This window comes from Theropithecus gelada, chromosome 1 (assembly GCF_003255815.1).
Source record: "Theropithecus gelada isolate Dixy chromosome 1, Tgel_1.0, whole genome shotgun sequence".
Lineage (NCBI taxonomy): Eukaryota > Metazoa > Chordata > Mammalia > Primates > Cercopithecidae > Theropithecus > Theropithecus gelada.
In genome coordinates this window covers 68003635-68021446 of record NC_037668.1, presented here as the reverse complement: position 1 = coordinate 68021446, position 17812 = coordinate 68003635, and the positions used below count along the sequence as shown (strand labels likewise).

Here is a 17812-nt window from a genome sequence, read left to right as displayed (position 1 = left end):
TGCCTTCAAAGGGTTTCCGGGTTCATGAGAAAAACAGATATGGACTTGGATGAAAAAAGTCCAGGAGAGACTGGCTCAGATCTGATCTGTACCACGTGGGGGTTCCCAGCCCATAGCTCTGTAGGCCTTCAAGGAGGAAGAAGAGGGGAGGGGGCTGAGGCTCAGGGACTCCAGCCTGAAGTCCAAGCATGTGCGGAAGCCTAGGCCCTCCCACCTTACCATAAACTTGGCTCCAAGTCCCCTCTATGCTGATGCATCCTTGCCCTCCTCCTTCTTCTCCCCCCTACCCTCCACTAGCCCATCTTCCCTCCTCCCTCCTCCCCTCAACACACATTTACCACTAGTGACATCTCAGCACCCCCTACCCCAATCCAGGGACACAGGAGGAACACAGCGGCGTTAAACTGAGGGCCACTGATGTGGCTTCACCCTCCGTGCTTGGGCAGTTCCCGAGTTAATAGCATCTCAGTCCCCAGGGAAGGCCACGCTGCTACCGTAGCCGCCAAGTACCTACTGGAATGCAGGGCACAGAGGAGGAAGGGAGAGGATGCGAGCTGCAGGAGGCAGCTGAAGCCAAGCCTTGGGCAGGCTCTCAGGTATTACATACCTGGTGGGGAGGAGGGTTCTCCCTTCCCTGGGCTGGATCCCTCACTTGCTCCTAGTGCCTGGAACCTTAGGTTTAGAGAGCCACTCTACTCCTTGAAGTCTCTTCGTGCACCTGCCCTGGGGCCCTTTCCTTGTCCCTCTCTGCAGCCTTCCCAGAGATGGTCCACTGGAGGGTTTCAGCACCACAGAGAGGCTGATGATTCACAAATCTCATGCAGTTACACCTCATTCCTTCTGACAGCAATTTGAAGGGGCTGAAAGGGGGCTAATTCCTAAGGACCAGTGGTTGGTAGCCTATGTAAGACTCCCTGGTGGGTGAATTTCACTCAGACCATTTGCTGTGATCTACGAATCTCCTATATGCCTTTCTAAACTCACCTCCGTGCTTGGACTCTGGTACATTCCACTGCAGCGATACCAGCCTATGCTGTTCCTCTAACACGTGCACCACACACAAGCCATGACCTCTGCTTGGAATGTTCTTCCCCAAAATATCACTGCCAGTGACCTTGCTTCAGGTCTTTATTCAAAACTGACCTCATCCTTACCCTGATATTCCATAATACCATTCCGCTTTATTATTTCTCTTCCACACTTACTGTTCAACATAAAGCACTAGAATATAAGCTCCACGAGGGTGGAAACTTTTGTCTCTTATTCGCTGTTCTATTCTGCAGCACATCAAACAGTGCCTGGCACACAGCAGGTGCTCAATAAATACTTATTAAATGAATATGTTCAGGATGCTCAGAGGAAGACCCCACCAATCATCAAACCAGGAAGAAAGGGATCTGGTCTCCAGATCCCTTGTGTGCGGCTGAAATGTGTTCTGAGATGGCCCAGTGTCCAAGTTTTATTCCCTCACCTACTGAGAACAGGGACCTGCCCTTTTGACAGCTGAATCTTGGGAGGCAACAGTCTGATGCAAAAAAAAAAAAAAAAAAAAAAAAAGTAGGAACTCAGTTCCCCTGTTTACAATTAGGAAAAGAGGGATTTAGAAGTTTAACAGAAAGGGCATTGCACCAAGACAGCCCAGCTCCTTGGCAAAGGTTCAACACTAAACTGCACCTCTAGAATGCAGCCTGCGAGGAGAATCCCACACCTGCAGCTGCTGACTCCTCTTTCAAACTTGATCTCTAGCTATCCTCTCCTCACCCTAAAGGCCAGCTGGGTTAGAACCTTTTTTGTTGTTGTTGTTGTTTTTGAGACAGAGTCTCACTCTGTCACCCAGGCTGGAGTGCAGTGGTGCGATCTCGGCTCACTGCAACCTCCACCTCCCGGGTTCAAGTGATTCTCCTGCCTCAGCCTCCCAAGTAGCTAGGACTACAGGCACCCGCCACCAGGCCTGGCTAATTTTTTTGTATTTTTAGTAGAAACGGGGTTTCACCATGTTAGCCAGGATGGTCTCGATCTCCTGACCTCATGATCCACCCGCCTCGGCCTCCCAAAGTGCTGGGGTTACAGACTTGAGCCACCGCACCCAGCCCAGAAACATTTTAATTTTGTGCTTATTTACATCATAGCAATTAGGGTGAATTATTATATCACCAAGTATCAATTGTTGAGCTCTTATATTAGTAGATACTGTGCTAAGCGTCTGCAAACATTATCTCATTCTATCCCTACCACAGCCCTGTAAGGTAGGTATTACCCCATTTGTCATGTTAAAAAATAAAATCTCTGTCTCAATCCCACCTGTAGATACTATCCCAAATTTTTGCTCCCTTTTATGGGAAGGGTTGGTCTCACTTTGGCTTTTAGCTCACTGCACTGTTCTCAGATTCCTGCGCTGATTTCTCATCTCTCCAGTATCTGAAAGTCACTTGGTCCTTGGACCACATCTTTTTCTCTGGCTTCTCTCCTATCTCATTCAGTTTCATGGCTTCAACCCTTATCTATACATCCCCAGTCCAGATCTCACTGCTTAACTTGATCCATTGATCCAACTGCCTACTCCACATCTCCCCTTCAATGTCTGATGGGTATCTCAAATTTAACATGTCCAAAACAATTCCTGATCTTCCCCTCCAGAATCCCCCCTCCTGCGATCTTTCCTATCTCGCCCAAGGGCAACTCCATCCTTTCAGTTACTTAAGCCAAGTACACTGGAGTCATCCTCCACTCCCACTTTATCTCTTAGACCCCACATCTGATCCATCGGCACATCCTGTTGGTTCAGTCTTAAAAATATATCCCAAATCCAGCCACTTACCACCTCCTGACTACCACTCCAGTCTAGCACCATTATTTCTTGCAAGAAGGACTGCAAGCATCTCCCAACTAGTCCCCTGCTTCAACCTTTGCTCGTCAACATAGAAGCCAGAGTGGTCCTATTAAAAATTCAGATCATGTCACTCCTTCGCCTAAAACTCTGCAATGGCTTCCTACCACACTCAAGGAAAGCCTGAATTCTTACAATGGCCTACAAGGCCCTGCAAAATCTAGCGTCTGGGATGCTCTTCCCTCAGACACCTCCCTAGAACACCTCACTCTTCATTTCCTTCAGGTCTTGGTTCAAACCTGACCTTCAGTGATGCCTTTTTGTGACCACCCTATTTAAAATTGCTGGCCAGGCACGGTGGCTTATGCCTGTAATCCCAGAACTTTGGGAGGCCAAGGCAGGTGGATCACTTGAGGTCAGGAGTTCATGACCAGCCTGGCCAACACGGTGAAACCCCATCTCTACTAAAAACACAAAAATGAGCCGGGTGTGGTGGTAGATGCCTGTAATCCCAGCTACTTGGGAGGCTGAGGCAGGAGAATTGCTTGAACCTGGGAGGCGGAGGTTGCAGCGAGCCGAGATTGTGCCACTGCACTCCAGCCTGGGCAACAGAGTGAAACTCTGTCACAAAAAAATAAAAAATAAAAAAATAAAATTACAGCTCCCACCCCCACCCAAACACCTCAGCCTCCCCCTTTTTTTTCTAAAACATGTATCACCATATACATAAATTTTAGTTGTTTGCCTCCCCCATACTAGAATGTAAACTCCAAGAGGTGGAGGATTTTTGTACCTTTTGTTTACTATGTATTCCCCAGCACCTAGAGCAGCGCTTCGTAGAGTGGGGACAGATGGAGAAATACAGTCTCGGTCAAATTTCTTACCCAAAGTCTTACTAGTAAGTGGCATGTTGGATTAGAGAGCCCGAGGCTTAATCCTAATACTTTACCTGTTATTGACCGTCATCCAGAGAGCCAGAGGGGAGCTCTGACTCAGCCAAGGGCAGAGTAAGGCTAATCTGCTTCCTGAGTATTGGTGGTCCCGGCTTCATGGGTTTTTAGAACACACAGAGGTATCTTCCTAGCTGTTTCTGGTCAAACTGTTTAGGAAATCCTCCTCCCTGGAAATCATCCTGGATAACAGGGAAGAGCCCAAGGTTTCCTTATCCATATTGTCTAAATGGGCCTATCCCATTCCCTGATGGATTATACTTGCCTTCCCACCAAGCTGTACTCAGCCTGACACACACCGTTCAAGTTACATCACTGTGGTCTTAAAAGTTTCTGGATAAAAGTTTTGGATTACAAATTATCTGTAATTTTCTTTGTTTTGCCCTTAGGAGAGAACGTAAGGCCCTTAAGTGGTATGTTAGCTTTCTGCTAATGATGGCAGAATACTCAAAACCATCAAAGATATACAAAGTTTATAGGAACATGGCCAGGTGCGGTGACTCAAACCTGTAATCCCAGCATTTTGGGAGGCTGGGGCGGGCAGATCACAAGATCAGGAGCTCGAGACCAGCCTGGCTAACATGGAGTAACCCCATCTCTACTAAAGATACAAAAATTTGCTGAGCACGGTGGCTCACCCCACAATCCCAGCACTTTGGGAGGACAAGGCAGGTGGATCACCTGAGGTCAGGAGTTCGAGACCAGCCTGGCCAACATGGAGAAATCCCGTCTCTACTAAAAATACAAAAATTAGCCAGGCGTGCTGGCCCATGCCTGTAATCTCAGTTACTCAGGAGGCTGAAGCAGAAGAATCACTTGAACCTGGGAGGCGGAGGTGGCAGTGAGCCGAGATCGCGCCACTGCACTCAAGCCTGGGCAAGAGAGAGAGAGTCTAAAAAAAAAAAAAAAGAAAAAGAAAAGAAAAGAAAAGAAAAGAAAAAAATACAAAAATTAGCTGGATGTGGTGGCTCACATGCCTGTAATCCCAGCTACTCAGGAGGCTGAAAAGCAGGAGAATCTCTTGAACCTAGGTGGTAGAGGTTGCAGTAAGCCGAGATCACACCACCGCACTCCAGCCTGGGTAACATGGTGAAATCCCACCTCTACTAAAAATACAAAAAATTAGCCAGGCATGGTGGCGCAAGCCTGTAATCCCAGCTACTCGGGAGGTTGAGGCAGGAGAATCGCTTGAACCCAGGAGGCGGAGGTTGTGGTGAGCTGAGATCAGGGCATTGCACTCCAGCCTGGGCAACAAGAGAGAAACTCCTCAAAAAAAAAAAAAAAAAGAAAAAGAAAAAAGACCAAGTAGAAGGTTTCCTAGGGAGGGAATATCACATGTAGGATCAGCGGTAACAATAAGCATATAAAGCATAAGGGCAAGCTGGGACCCTCATTTGGTTCTAAAACCACTGAACTGATCCTGGGAACTCTCCTATCCTAAACAGAGGCAGAATTTACAAGCAGTTCTCAGACCTCAGCAAAGGACCAACTCAGATAAAGCCAGTATATACACACAACAGAGATTCTACCTTAGATTCAGAGCTTAACTCTGCTGGAGTTGTGCCATTTTACCCAAGGCTCTGACCTACTCAATTTTGCCCCTGCTGCACATCCACCAAGTCTTAGGGTGCAAAGTGGCATCTCTTCCTTTTTTGGTGGGCCTATCTACTCTTCCTTTGATTGGTCAATATCTCAGGAACCCACCAGTGACTGGTCAATATCTCAGGAACCTACCAGTATCCTTTTGGCCATCCCTATGCCTCTGCCATCCATAAAGTGTGGGTGACTAAGTCAGTCACATATTTAAAAGCTAATTACTGCCACCAAATGTAAGGAAAACCAAAGAGGCAGCTGGAGCAGACCAGGGAGGCCCAACAATTTGAGGTTATAAAAATGGAGAAGGAATGGTTCCAAATGAAGCTTCCAAGGAAATATCTGCAAGAACTGGTGATACTCTGGAGCAGAGGAGGAGGAAGCCACTGAAGAGACTCTGTGTAAAGCCTAATGATGAGTGGTGGTGCTGACACTCATCATTAGGTGGTGCTGACACCACTTATCATTAGGGCTATTTCTTCATTCCCCTCTTCATTGCTAGCACCTAGTTCCTCTTGGGTAATAAACATACGTTCAGGTAACAAACGATACACAAATTAAACAAATGATACACAAATATCAAACTAAAGACAAAGTACATACATTTGCATTGGCAATGTTTAATGTTTAACTTTTGCAGAACTGAAATTTGTATTCAAAGGCACAGAAGGAAGGAAAGGCAGTTATCAGAGCATGAAGTCACAGATAAAGGATGCTGAATAAAAGGCATAGGACTGCTCCTCTTTAGCCTCAGGAAAATAAATAATGCAGTACTAAACTAGATTTTCACTTTTATTATATTTCCATGTGAAGACATCACCCAAATGTCAGTGGAACAAAAGACTTTATGGTCAGATACCAAAGGCGCACAGTCGATCCCACTTTGGAATAAATGCCCAGAAGGTAAGCATTATCAGTGAGTGACAGCTCTAGGCACAAACTAAGTTCTCATTCAGAAAGTGGACAGAGATATGAAGCAGTGAAACATACAGCTTTAAAAACTGGAAATCTTTCATGACATTTGTTTTCAAAGTAAACATTATCTGCATTTCCAGAACTGTAATTTTCAAGAGTAGAATCAGGCCTGATTAAGCAGTACTTATGACTTACAGATAAAATTACAAAAATAAAAATGAAAACTCTTCTGCCCTTGAAAGAGATAGAAAACTATATTTTTTCCCGAAATGTCATAGAGATTCATTTCACCCTTATGTCGCTTAAAAAATGTTATTTTTGTCTTTCATGTTCTGCCACTTTTAACATAGCAAAACGTGTTTAATATGGCCATCTCTGCTAAGTGAAAGGATGTATTATTTACTGCATGAATGAGAAAAAGCTACAATTTACTCCCAATGGGATCATATTTACCATGTGGGAAAAAAAGATAAAGACAGAGATTTTCCAAAAAATGAAAACAAACAAAACACAAAACTCAATGATTTAAAATATCCTATACATAATTTCTAACTTCAAAGCACTATGAAAAACTCTTGATCAGTGTGTAGCAAGAGAGGGAAGAGAGAAATTTAAAATTTGGTAGGAGAGCATTTTTCTAACTACTTTCATTTAAATAATATTGGCCTTACCAACTATTACCTTTCTTATTTAAAACACTGATTCACCAGATGAAATCATAACAGCATGAAAGTAAGACCAGATTTCAACTTAGGTATGAGCACAACGATTCAGGACCACGGTTTCCGCCTCACAGAAAGGATTCCCGAGGTGGTGCTCCCTCTTTCAAACATATGCCCTCAAACACCTCACATGCAGTTTCCATGTAAGTATATAAATAAAACAAGTTCTGTATTTTTCCAAACAATTTTACAACTTGATGGTAAATTAGATGTCAAAGATAAAACTATGCCTTTAAAAACATTAAGCTTCAAAATTCATTCGGTGTTTTCTTTAAGAAATGAATTATTAAAATCATTTTTGAAATGACATATTAAACGTATTTAAATCTGGGCTTTTCTGTACTTAATTTTTCTTTTAAAAAAAAGTTTAAAAACATCAAGAGCTGGAACATGCTGCCAGGACAGAAATAATCAGAATGTCTGCAGTCACAGACCCTGGGCATCTCAGTGTTGCTTCATACTTTTCAAAGCTTGAAGTCTCTCTAGCAGTGGAGGATGAGAATAATGCCACATTGAGAACAACCAGTCAGAAACAGGGAATCCCAAGTTATCTTTGTTAAGTTTGATTAAAGCAGAATATAAGTCTTTAGCCTTCCCAAGTTTCTTGGCAAATGCATCAGCTTGAAACTCAAATCTGCGGCTTAGGACTGTTAGGCAAAAAGAAAGAACCTGAAAAAGTAAATGAAAGGGTTTTAGCCACTGTCTACCTCTTTGTTGTTACTGAAGGTTCCATGAGCTGAGACTGTAGAGGAAGTTTGGCTTGGGATAAGAGGAATGGCAGGACAAAAGAAAGATCACTAATATTGAGGGGACCTAGGGTGAGGAAATTATAAATTGAGCCTTATTTTCCCCCAAGCAAACAGGCCAGAAACACATATACAAGTTAAACATCCCTAACCGAAAACTTGAAATCTGAAATGTTCCAAAATCTGAAACTTTTGAGTGCTGACACGAGACTCAAAAGTCATGCTCAGGCCGGATGAGGTGGCTCACACCTGTAATCTCAGCACTTTGGGAAGCTGAGACAGGCGGATCACCTGATGTCAGGAGTTCGAGACCAACCTGGCCAATATGGTGAAACCCCGTTTCTAGTAAAATTACTAAAATTAGCCAGGCGTGGTGATGGGCGCCTGGAATCCCAGCTATTCGGGAGGCTGAGGCAGGAGAGTTGCTTGAACCCGGGAGAGGGAGGTTGCAGTGAGCCAAAATGACACCCCCGCACTCCAGCCTGGAAGACAGAGTGAGACTCCATCTTAAAAAAAAAAAAAAAGAGTTTAAAGATAATACATCTCAGTCCTCTGCCAAATTTATTTGGTTTATGTGGAAAATGTTATATGAATATGATCTATGCCCCTCCATTTTTCTTTCTTGGGGTCCCCACCATACATAATAGAAAAATATGATTCATTTAGCTCATCTTAACTCTGCAATCTATCCCAAGAAAGAATTCTTCTGAATGGAGATACCTCAAGATCTTCGATATTATTTCTTTTTTTTTTTTTTTTTTTTTTTTTTTTTTGAGACGGAGTCTTCACTTTGTCGCCCAGGCTGGAGTGCAGTGGCACCATCTCGGCTCACTGCAAGCTCCGCCTCCCGGGTTCGCGCCATTCTCCTGCCTCAGCCTCCCGAGTAGCTGGGACTACAGGCGCCCGCCACCGCGCCCGGCTAATTTTTTGTATTTTAGTAGAGACGGGGTTTCACCGTGTTAGCCAGGATGGTCTCGATCTCCTGACCTCGTGATCCGCCCACCTCAGCCTCCCAAAGTGCAGGGATTACAGGCGTGAGCCACCGCGCCCGGCCGATATTATTTCTTAGCGTAATTTGGAAGCCTTACCAAACATGATGAAATGTTGCCACTGTCAGGTTTGTTATATAGTCTCATTAACCTATATATTATCACTCACACAGAATACCCCTAATGAGCTAACACAGAGCAATGTTCTTAAATTTCATTTACCACAAAATACCTGATTTTGATTCTGTGGGTTTGGGTGGATCCCTCAGGCTATATGGAGGCAGGTGGTCATGGAGCAGAGGAACAGTCACTAAGCCTCCCTTACTGAGCCGTACACAGACTCAATTAGTGTTTGCTTTGTCCCCTCACACACGTAAGATTTTTACCCAAGCACTGGTGAATATGTGGCCTAGGACATAACATTCTACCGAGTCCTTTTAGGTGTTCACCACTGAAGTCTAATTTTCTACTTACATTTTCCTAAGAGTATGCAAGCGTTTATTTATTTGGGCTTGAATTTTTCTGCTACTTTGTCATACTGACCAGTAAATCCAGGGACTAAAAGACTTTGTTTCATCTATTTGTTAAAACTGTACTGTTCTATTTCCTTTTCCACTATCCTGAAAGCTCTAGATTTGAAGCAGGTAAGAGCGTATGTGTGATAATTTTAAAGATCATACATTACCTCATTGTAAGGTGAAAAAATAAACTGGAAGATGATCAATAGTCCAATTAGAGTGGGTTGGCTATCATAAAAACCAAATGCAGCAAAAAGCTCCTTTCGACCAATTAATACAGCAAATAAAAAAAAACACAGGAAAGAATTCATCTAGAAAGAAGGACATGAAATTTCTAAGTTATTACCAAGCTGATTTCACTATGGGATCAGGAGCATCCATAAAGTATAAGAAATCAAAGTGTGGTCGGGCGCGGTGGATCACAAGGTCAGGAGATCGAGACCACTCTGGCTAACACGGTGAAACCCTGTCTCTACTAAAAATACAAACAAATTAGCTGGGCATGGTGGCGGGCACCTGTAGTCCCAGCTACTCAGGAGGCTGAGGCTGGAGAATGGCTTGAACCCGGGAGGCAGAGCTTGCAGTGAGCTGAGATCGTGCCACTGCACTCCAGCCTGGGCAACAGAGCGAGACTCCGTCTCAAAAAAACGACAACAAAAAAGAAATCATAGTGTGATCTTAAGAAAGGTATCAGTGTGATCACAGAACAAATTATTTAAGTAGTTTTTACTTATTTTTATTTTTTTGAGACGGAGTCTCACTCTGTTGCCCAGGCTGGATTACAGTGGCACAATCTCTGCTTATTGCAACCACTGCCTCCTGGGTTTGAGCGATTCTCCAGTCTCAGCCTCCCAAGTAGCTGGGATTACAGGAGCCTGCCACCATGCTCAGCTAATTTTTCTATATTTTTAGTAGAGACGAGATTTCACCATTTTGGCCAGGCTGGTCTTGAACTCCTGACCTCAGGTGATCCGCCCACCTCAGCCTCCCAAAGTGCTGGGATTATAGGCATGAGCCATCCTGCCCCGCCAGTAGTTTTTAGTTTCACTTTTATTTCAAAAGTAAAACAAAATGTTCCCAAATGTATAAACTGTATCATTTTCTATAAGGGCAAGCTTCAGTTGAGCCTCCTATCATTGAGGGTTTGAAGTGGTCAATAGCAATGGGATATTTTCTCTCTGTAAAGGGTGAAGTGCTAGAATGGATTCTGGCCTTGTTTTATAAGACTGTAATCAGATACAACGTCTCCCACCTGACTTTGAAGTGGAGGCTCCAAAGCAACAGGCTTCCCTTGAATCCTCTCTAGGCCCACTGGAGCTGTACCGAATAGTTAGAAAGGTCAGGGGAGAAAGTAGATCCATCTTGAACAATAAATGAGTGGGGAAAAAAATAAAAAATCTATACCAAAATACAACCTCTTCGAGTAAGGTTGGAGAACACACAACATTCTTTTTCTGTAGCAAATTAGGATCTTGGAGGCCACATGGACCTTATTTAAGTGTGTTGCTCCAAACCATTTACGAGACAACCCAAGAAGCTGTCAGCTTAGAATGGGGCTCAGAGCGTAAGAAGGCTCAGCAGCTGCTCCAGGACAAAGGACAAGCAGCTTCGCCCTCATCCTTATCACTCAGTGGATCCATATGACAAGCTCCAACAGAAAACTCAGTGAAGTCTCCTACACTTATCATCTATGCATCCACTTTTGTCAAGTAACCATTGTCCTTTTGAAAAATAACTTTTGGTTTGCTACTGGGCCCTACTACAGACTGAATTCCTGGTCATGGGATACCATGATCCTGCAACCTGAACTATTCCTCCTGAACTGGATGCTATGTTAATCTGCCTAGCCAGGAAACTGGTATGCCCAGAAACACTTCATCATCAAGCATAAGTGATAGATATAAGAGTGGAAATGAAGCAAGTTATGAAGGCACCAGTAAGTTAAATAAGCAGGTGGCTCATACTCTAGTACACCAACTCCTGCCACCAACAACCCTCAACCAACCCTTACTCATAAGCCATTTCCTATAATCAATTAGTTGAACAGGAAAAAAATCAGAGCCTATTTTACAAATAACTTAACACAATATGCTGGCACCAGATGAAAGTGGACTGCTGTGGCATTACAGAGCCACTCAGGGATGGTCTTGGAAGGCGGCGGTGAAGGGATATACTCTCGGTGAGGGGAACTTTAAGGTGTATATCTCACCGTCCACTAAGCCTGGGAGGAGAGAGAGCCTGAGGCAAGGATATATATCCTAATTCATTGGCAGTGGGAAAAAAATGGTTCGGCTGGATAATTAGGGCCTTGGAAAAAAGTAGAGGATGGCTAACAAGGAGATTTGGCAAAGAGGTATGTGACAAAACTTCCAAAATTACTGCAGAGTTTGATTATAGGTGGCCTAATGTTAATGTTCACCGAAAGAGTCCCACAGTCAAGGAGGCTCTTGGTCAACTGGGGAAGACACCTGCTCTGTGAAGGTCAGCTAGCCTTTCTCTGTAGCCACTCCATGACTTAGTCAAGGGACTTATGAATAGAGTGGCCACAGTGACAAAGATGGAGTTAACGTATTAGTCAACACAGACACCCTCCTCACTGGCACCTGCCATATGTCCAGTCTGTCCGGAGAAGCAATCAGTCCCAGTCTTGATAAGGTACCACATCTCAGGGACCAGCCAACCACCTTGTGGTAGGCTGATTCCATTGGAACCTTTCCTTCATGGAAGGGGCAGTGATTTTCCTTATTAGACTGAAAATTCAATTGAATTTGGACCTGGATTTATTTAGTCTTACTCAGTGCCATGTATCCACACAACACAGCTTCAAGCCAAGGAATGCATTTCTATACCTAAAGATACAGGAAAGTGCCCACAGGAGTTCACAAATCTTCCCTTGTAATTCATCACCCAGAACCAGCTGGCCTTTTTATTTTAATGTTTTTTAGAGACAGGGTCTCCTTGTCACCCAGGCTGGAAGTACAGTGGTGTGATCATGGCTCACTACAGCCTTGATCTCCTGGACTCAAGCCATCCTCCCATCCCAGCCTCCCAAGTAGCTGGGACTACAGGTGCATACCACCAAGCCCAGCTAATTTTTTAACCTTTTGGAGAGAAGGGGTCTTGCTATGTTGCCTAGGCTGGTCTCAAACTCCTGGCCTCAAGTGATCCTCCCTCATCAACCTTCCAAAGTATTGGGATTACAGGCATGAGCCACTATGCCTGGCTCAGCCAGCCTTTTTAAAGGTCTGAAAACCCACTGAAGATTCAGTTAAGGCCACATATGCTCAGAACTAGTCAACATGATATAGTGCTTTTTCACCCAAAGTCTAAACATCTGTTGGTTTAGAGGTTCTAGAACCCAGAGGAGGAACATTATTGGAATTGGTTTATTTTTGTATTTTCTGCAATTTCCAATGAATATACAACTTTTTTTTTTTTTTTTTGAGAAGGAGTCTCGCTCTGTCACCCAGGCTGGAGTGCACTGGGATGATCTCAGCTCACTGCAACCTCTGCCTCCTGGGTTGAAGCAATTCTGCCTCAGCCTCCCGAGTAGCTGGGATTACAGGTGTGCCACCACGCCTGGCTAATTTTTGTATTCTTAGTAGAGATGGGGCTTCACCATGTTGGCCAGGCTGGCCTCGACCTCCTCACCTCAAGTGATCCACCATCTTGGCCTCCCAAAGTGCTGGGATTACAGGCGTGAGCCACCATGCCTGGCAATAATAACTTTTAAATGAAAAAAATGTTTTAGACTGGGCGTGGTGGCTCACGCCTGTAATCCCAGCACTTTGGGAGGCTGAGGCGGGCAGATCAGCCGAGGTCAGGAGTTCGAGACCAGCCTGGCTCATGTGGAGAAACCGCGTTTCTACTAAAAATACAAAAAAAAAAAAAAAATTAGTCCGGTGTGGTGGTGCGTGCCTGTAATCCCAGCTACTCAGGAGGCTGAGGCAGGGGAATTGCTTGAACCTGGGAGGCAGAGGCTGCAGTGAGCTGAGATCGCGCCATTGCACTCCAGCTTGGACAACAAGAGCGAAACTCCATCTCAAAAAAAAAAAAAGCATTTTAGGGTGGGCACAGTGGTTCACGCCTATAATCCCAGCACTTTGGGAGGCTGAGGCGGGTGCATCACCTGAGGTCAGGAGTTCGAGACCAGCCTGGCCAACATGGTGAAACCCCATGTCTACTAAAAATACAAAAATTAGCCAGGGATGGTGGTGGGTGCTTGTAGTCCCAGCTACTCAGGAGGCTGAGATAGGAGAATCACTTGAACCTGAGAGGCAGAGGTTGCAGTGAGCCGAGATCACATCACTGCACTCCAGCCTGGGTGACAGAGCGAGACTCCGTCTCAAAAAAAATTTTTAATTTAATTTTAAAAAAGCATTTTAATGTCCAACTTATCTAGGCTTGTCCTTTTGATCTTCCAAGTTCTTACTCTGGAGGTGATGGTGATGATAATAATAATTTATACAGTGCTCACCACATTCCAGGTGCTAGTCTAAAATCTCTACATGTATTAACTCACTTAATTCTTAAACAGTCCTATGAGGTATTATCATTCAATGAGGAGACAGAGGCAGAGGTTAAGGAACTTGGCTGAGGTCACACCGGTAGTAAGTCAGGGAGCTGTGATGGGAAACCAGGTAGCCTGGCTGTGGTGTCTGTCTTGACCTCTCTTATATGACCTCTCATGCCTGCCATAGTTCTAATTTGACTACCATGCCATAAAAAAATAATTGTCACTCCACACTTACCTGGCTAATAATGATATTTTTGACTGTATGTCCCAACTTCCAGTGCCCCAGTTCATGGCCTAGTACAGCAAGTACCTCCTCATTTTTACATCCTTGTTTCTTATTCTGAAGAAAAAAAAAAAGAAAAATAAATTATTGAGAACCTTTAAAAGGTTTTATCTTTTAACCCAGTAATAGCCCTTCATAGATTTTAACTTAAAGAAATAATCAGTTTTGTTCAAAACTGTTGTCTTAACAAAACATTCCCTGAACCACTGCTCCACATGAGACAGTGGGCTAAGCATTGAAGACAGAATGACGAACAAGATGGACATTTCCAGACTACATAAAGCTTACAGTCTAGACTAACTTAGATTAGGGAAAAAAAAAAAACTGGAAGAAATAGAAATCTTTATCAATGGGACAATAGTTAAATAAATCATGATAAAGTTATATGACAGTCACACTGTATTACAAAACCATTAGAAATTCTGTTTTCAAAGATTAGGGCCAATTACAGTGGCTCACGCCTGCAGTCCCAACACTTTGGGAGACTGAGGCAGGCAGATAACTTGAGGCCAGGGGTTCTAGACTGGGCTGGCCAACATAGCAAAATCCCATCTCTACTAAAAATACAAAATGTTGCTGGGCGTGGTGGCTCATGCCTGCAATCCCAGCACTTTGAGAGGTCAGGGTGGGCGGATCACGAGGTCAGGAGTTCAAGACCAGACTGACCAACATGGTGAAACCTTGTCTCTACTAAAATACAAAAAATTAGCCGGGTATGGTGGCGGGTGCCTATAATCGCAGCTGCTCTGGAGGCTGAGGCAGGAGAATTGCTTGAACCTGGGAGGTGGAGGTTGCAGTGAGCCGAGATCGCGCCACTGCACTCCAGCCTAGGCGACAGAGCAAGACTCCATCTCAAATAATAATAATAATAATAGCCATGTGTGGTGGTGCATGCCTGTAATCCCAGCTACTCAGGAGGCTGAGGCGTGAGATCTGCTTGAAACTGGGAGGCGTAGTCTGTAGTGAGCCAAGATCACGCCACTGTACTCCAACCTGGGCGAAAAAGTGAGGCTCCATCTCAAAAAAAGAAAATAAAAAAAGGATTATGTTCTGACATTGGAAAATGATTAGGTGAAGAAAGACACAAACTAAAAATATATGGTATGATTCTAATTATGAAACAATGTGAATGTGTATATAAAAATATACAAATATAAAAAGTAGACAAAGTATATACAAATGTTAACAATAGTTATTTCTTTTTTTTTTTTTTTTTTTTTTTTTTTTTTGAGACAGAGTCTTGCTCTGTCGCCCAGGCTGGGGTGCAGTGGCCGGATCTCAGCTCACTGCAAGCTCCGCCTCCCGGGTTTAGACCATTCTCCTGCCTCAGCCTCCCGAGTAGCTGGGACTACAGGCGCCCGCCACCTCGCCCGGCTAGTTTTTTGTATTTTTTAGTAGAGACGGGGTTTCACCGTGTTAGCCAGGCTGGTCTCGATCTCCTGACCTCGTGATCCGCCCGTCTCGGCCTCCCAAAGTGCTGGGATTACAGGCTTGAGCCACCGCGCCCGGCCTTTTTTTTTTTTTTTTGAGACGGAGTTTCACTCTTGTTGCCCAAGCTGGAGTGCAATGGCACGATCTCAGTTCACTGCAACCTCCGCCTCCTGGGTTCAAGTGATTCTCGTGCTTCAGCCGCCTGAGTAGCTGGGACTACAGGCATGCACCACCACGCCTGCCTAATTTTTGTATTTTTAGTAGAGACGGGGTTTCACCATGTGAGCCAGTCTGGTCTCGAACTCCTGATCGCAGGGGATCCACCCGCCTCAGCCTTCCAAAGTGCTGGGATTACAGGCATGAGCCACTGTGCCCGGCCTAGTCCCATTCTCTTACTAAGGAGCAAATAACCAAGGATTTACCAGACATATGAGGTAAGTTGTTAACATGGAAGATCTGATCCAGAAAAAAAGCAACATGAAATAAACAAATTATATAAAGAGAAAGTTTAGAAAATTAAGATACTGTACCTAAGAAAAAATAACAAAGTGCTGTAACATGGAAAATTCAGATAAAAAAATTCTTAGAAATCCAAGTTGAGGCCGGGCGCGGTGGCTCAAGCCTGTAATCCCAGCACTTTGGGAGGCCGAGACGGGTGGATCACGAGGTCAGGAGATCGAGACCATCCTGGCTAACACGGTGAAACCCCGTCTCTACTAAAAAATACAAAAAACTAGCCGGGCGAAGTGGCGGGCGCCTGTGGTCCCAGCTACTCGGGAGGCTGAGGCAGGAGAATGGCGTAAACCCGGGAGGCGGAGCTTGCAGTGAGCTGAGATCTGGCCACTGCACTCCAGCCTGGGCGACAGAGCCAGACTCAGTCTCAAAAAAAAAAAAAAAAAAAGAAATCCAAGTTGAAGGCCGGGCATGGTGACTCATGCCTGCAATCCCAGCACTCTGGGAGGCTGAGGCAGGTGTATCACAAGATCAGGAGTTCGAGACCAGCCTGGCCAACATGGTGAAACCCCGTTTCTACTAAAGATACAAAAATAAAAAATAAAAAAAATTAGCTGGGCGTGGTGGTGCGCACCTGTAATCACAGCTACTCAGGAGGCTGAGGCAGGAGAATTGCTTAAACCCGGGAGGCAGAGGTTGCAGTTAGCTGAGATTGTGCCATTACACTACAGCCTGGGTGAGAGGGCAAGACTCCATCTCAAAAAAAAAAAAAAAAGTAAGTTCAATAAAAGAATTGGAAGATGAGGCCAGGTGCAGTGGCTCACGCCTGTAATCCCAGCACTTTGGGAGGCCGAGATGGGAGGATCACGAGGTCAGGAGATCGAGACCATCCTGGGTAACATGGTGAAACCCCCTCTCTACTAAAAATACAAAAAATTAGCCGGGTGCGGTGGCGGGTGCCTGTAGTCCGAGCTACATGGGAGGCTGAGGCAGGAGAATGGCATGAACCCGGGAGGTGGAGCTTGCAGTGAGCCAAGATTGTGCCACTGCACTCCAGCCTGGGCGACAGAGCAAGACTCCGTCTCAAAGAAAAAAAAAAGAAAGAAAGAAAAAAAAAGAATTGGAAGATGATGAGGGAATTCTAGAAAGTAGAAAGAGATATATTTAAAATGGAAAAGATGGTTAAAAAGATAGGAGAGTTCAGTATAAGAACTCCAGCACTCGAGTAAGAGGAGCCCTGAAAAGACAAAATTTTAAAAATGGAGAGGAGAAAAATCAACAAAATAATTCCAGAAAATTCTTATAACCACAAGACCTCGATTTCCAGAATAAAAGAGCCTAATGCATACATCACAGTGGATGAAAACAGTGTGATGCATATAACACGGTGGAAGAAAACAGATCCCCATCAGGGTATGTGAAATTTTAGAACAATGAAACAGAGAAAGATCTAACAAACTTCCAGAAAAGCAAAAAAAAACAAAAAAAAAAAAAAAAAAAAAAAAAAGGATCAGCAAGCAAATTTTTTTTTTTTTTTTTTTTTTTTGAGACGGACTCTCGCTCTGTCGCCCAGGCTGAAGTGCAGTGGCGGGATCTCAGCTCACTGCAAGCTCCGCTTCCTGGGTTGACGCCATTCTCCTGCCTCAGCCTCCTGAGTGTCTGGGACTACAGGCGCCTGCCACCTCGCCCGGCTGGTTTTTTGTATTTTTTAGTAGAGACGGGGTTTCACCATGTTAGCCAGGATGGTCTCGATCTCCTGACCTCGTGATCCGCCCGTCTTGGCCTCCCAAAAGTGGTGGGATTACAGGCTTGAGCCACCGCGCCTGGCCTTTTTTTTTTTTTTTAAGACAGGGTCTCACTCTGCCACCC

General features: G+C 44.5%; 1 protein-coding gene across 1 annotated transcript in view; it reads right to left on the bottom strand.

The window, feature by feature from the left end:
* Window positions 1-5970: 5970 nt before the first annotated feature.
* ZMPSTE24 (zinc metallopeptidase STE24) overlaps window positions 5971-17812 on the bottom strand; it is a 47460-nt gene continuing 35618 nt past the window's right edge. Inside the window, exons 8-10 of the mRNA XM_025402499.1 lie at window positions 14012-14116; window positions 9428-9571; window positions 5971-7676 (exon numbers count right to left, since the gene is read on the bottom strand). Coding sequence (XP_025258284.1) covers window positions 7452-7676; window positions 9428-9571; window positions 14012-14116 — 474 coding nt within the window. The 3' untranslated portion in view covers window positions 5971-7451. The remainder of the gene's footprint in view (window positions 7677-9427; window positions 9572-14011; window positions 14117-17812) is intronic.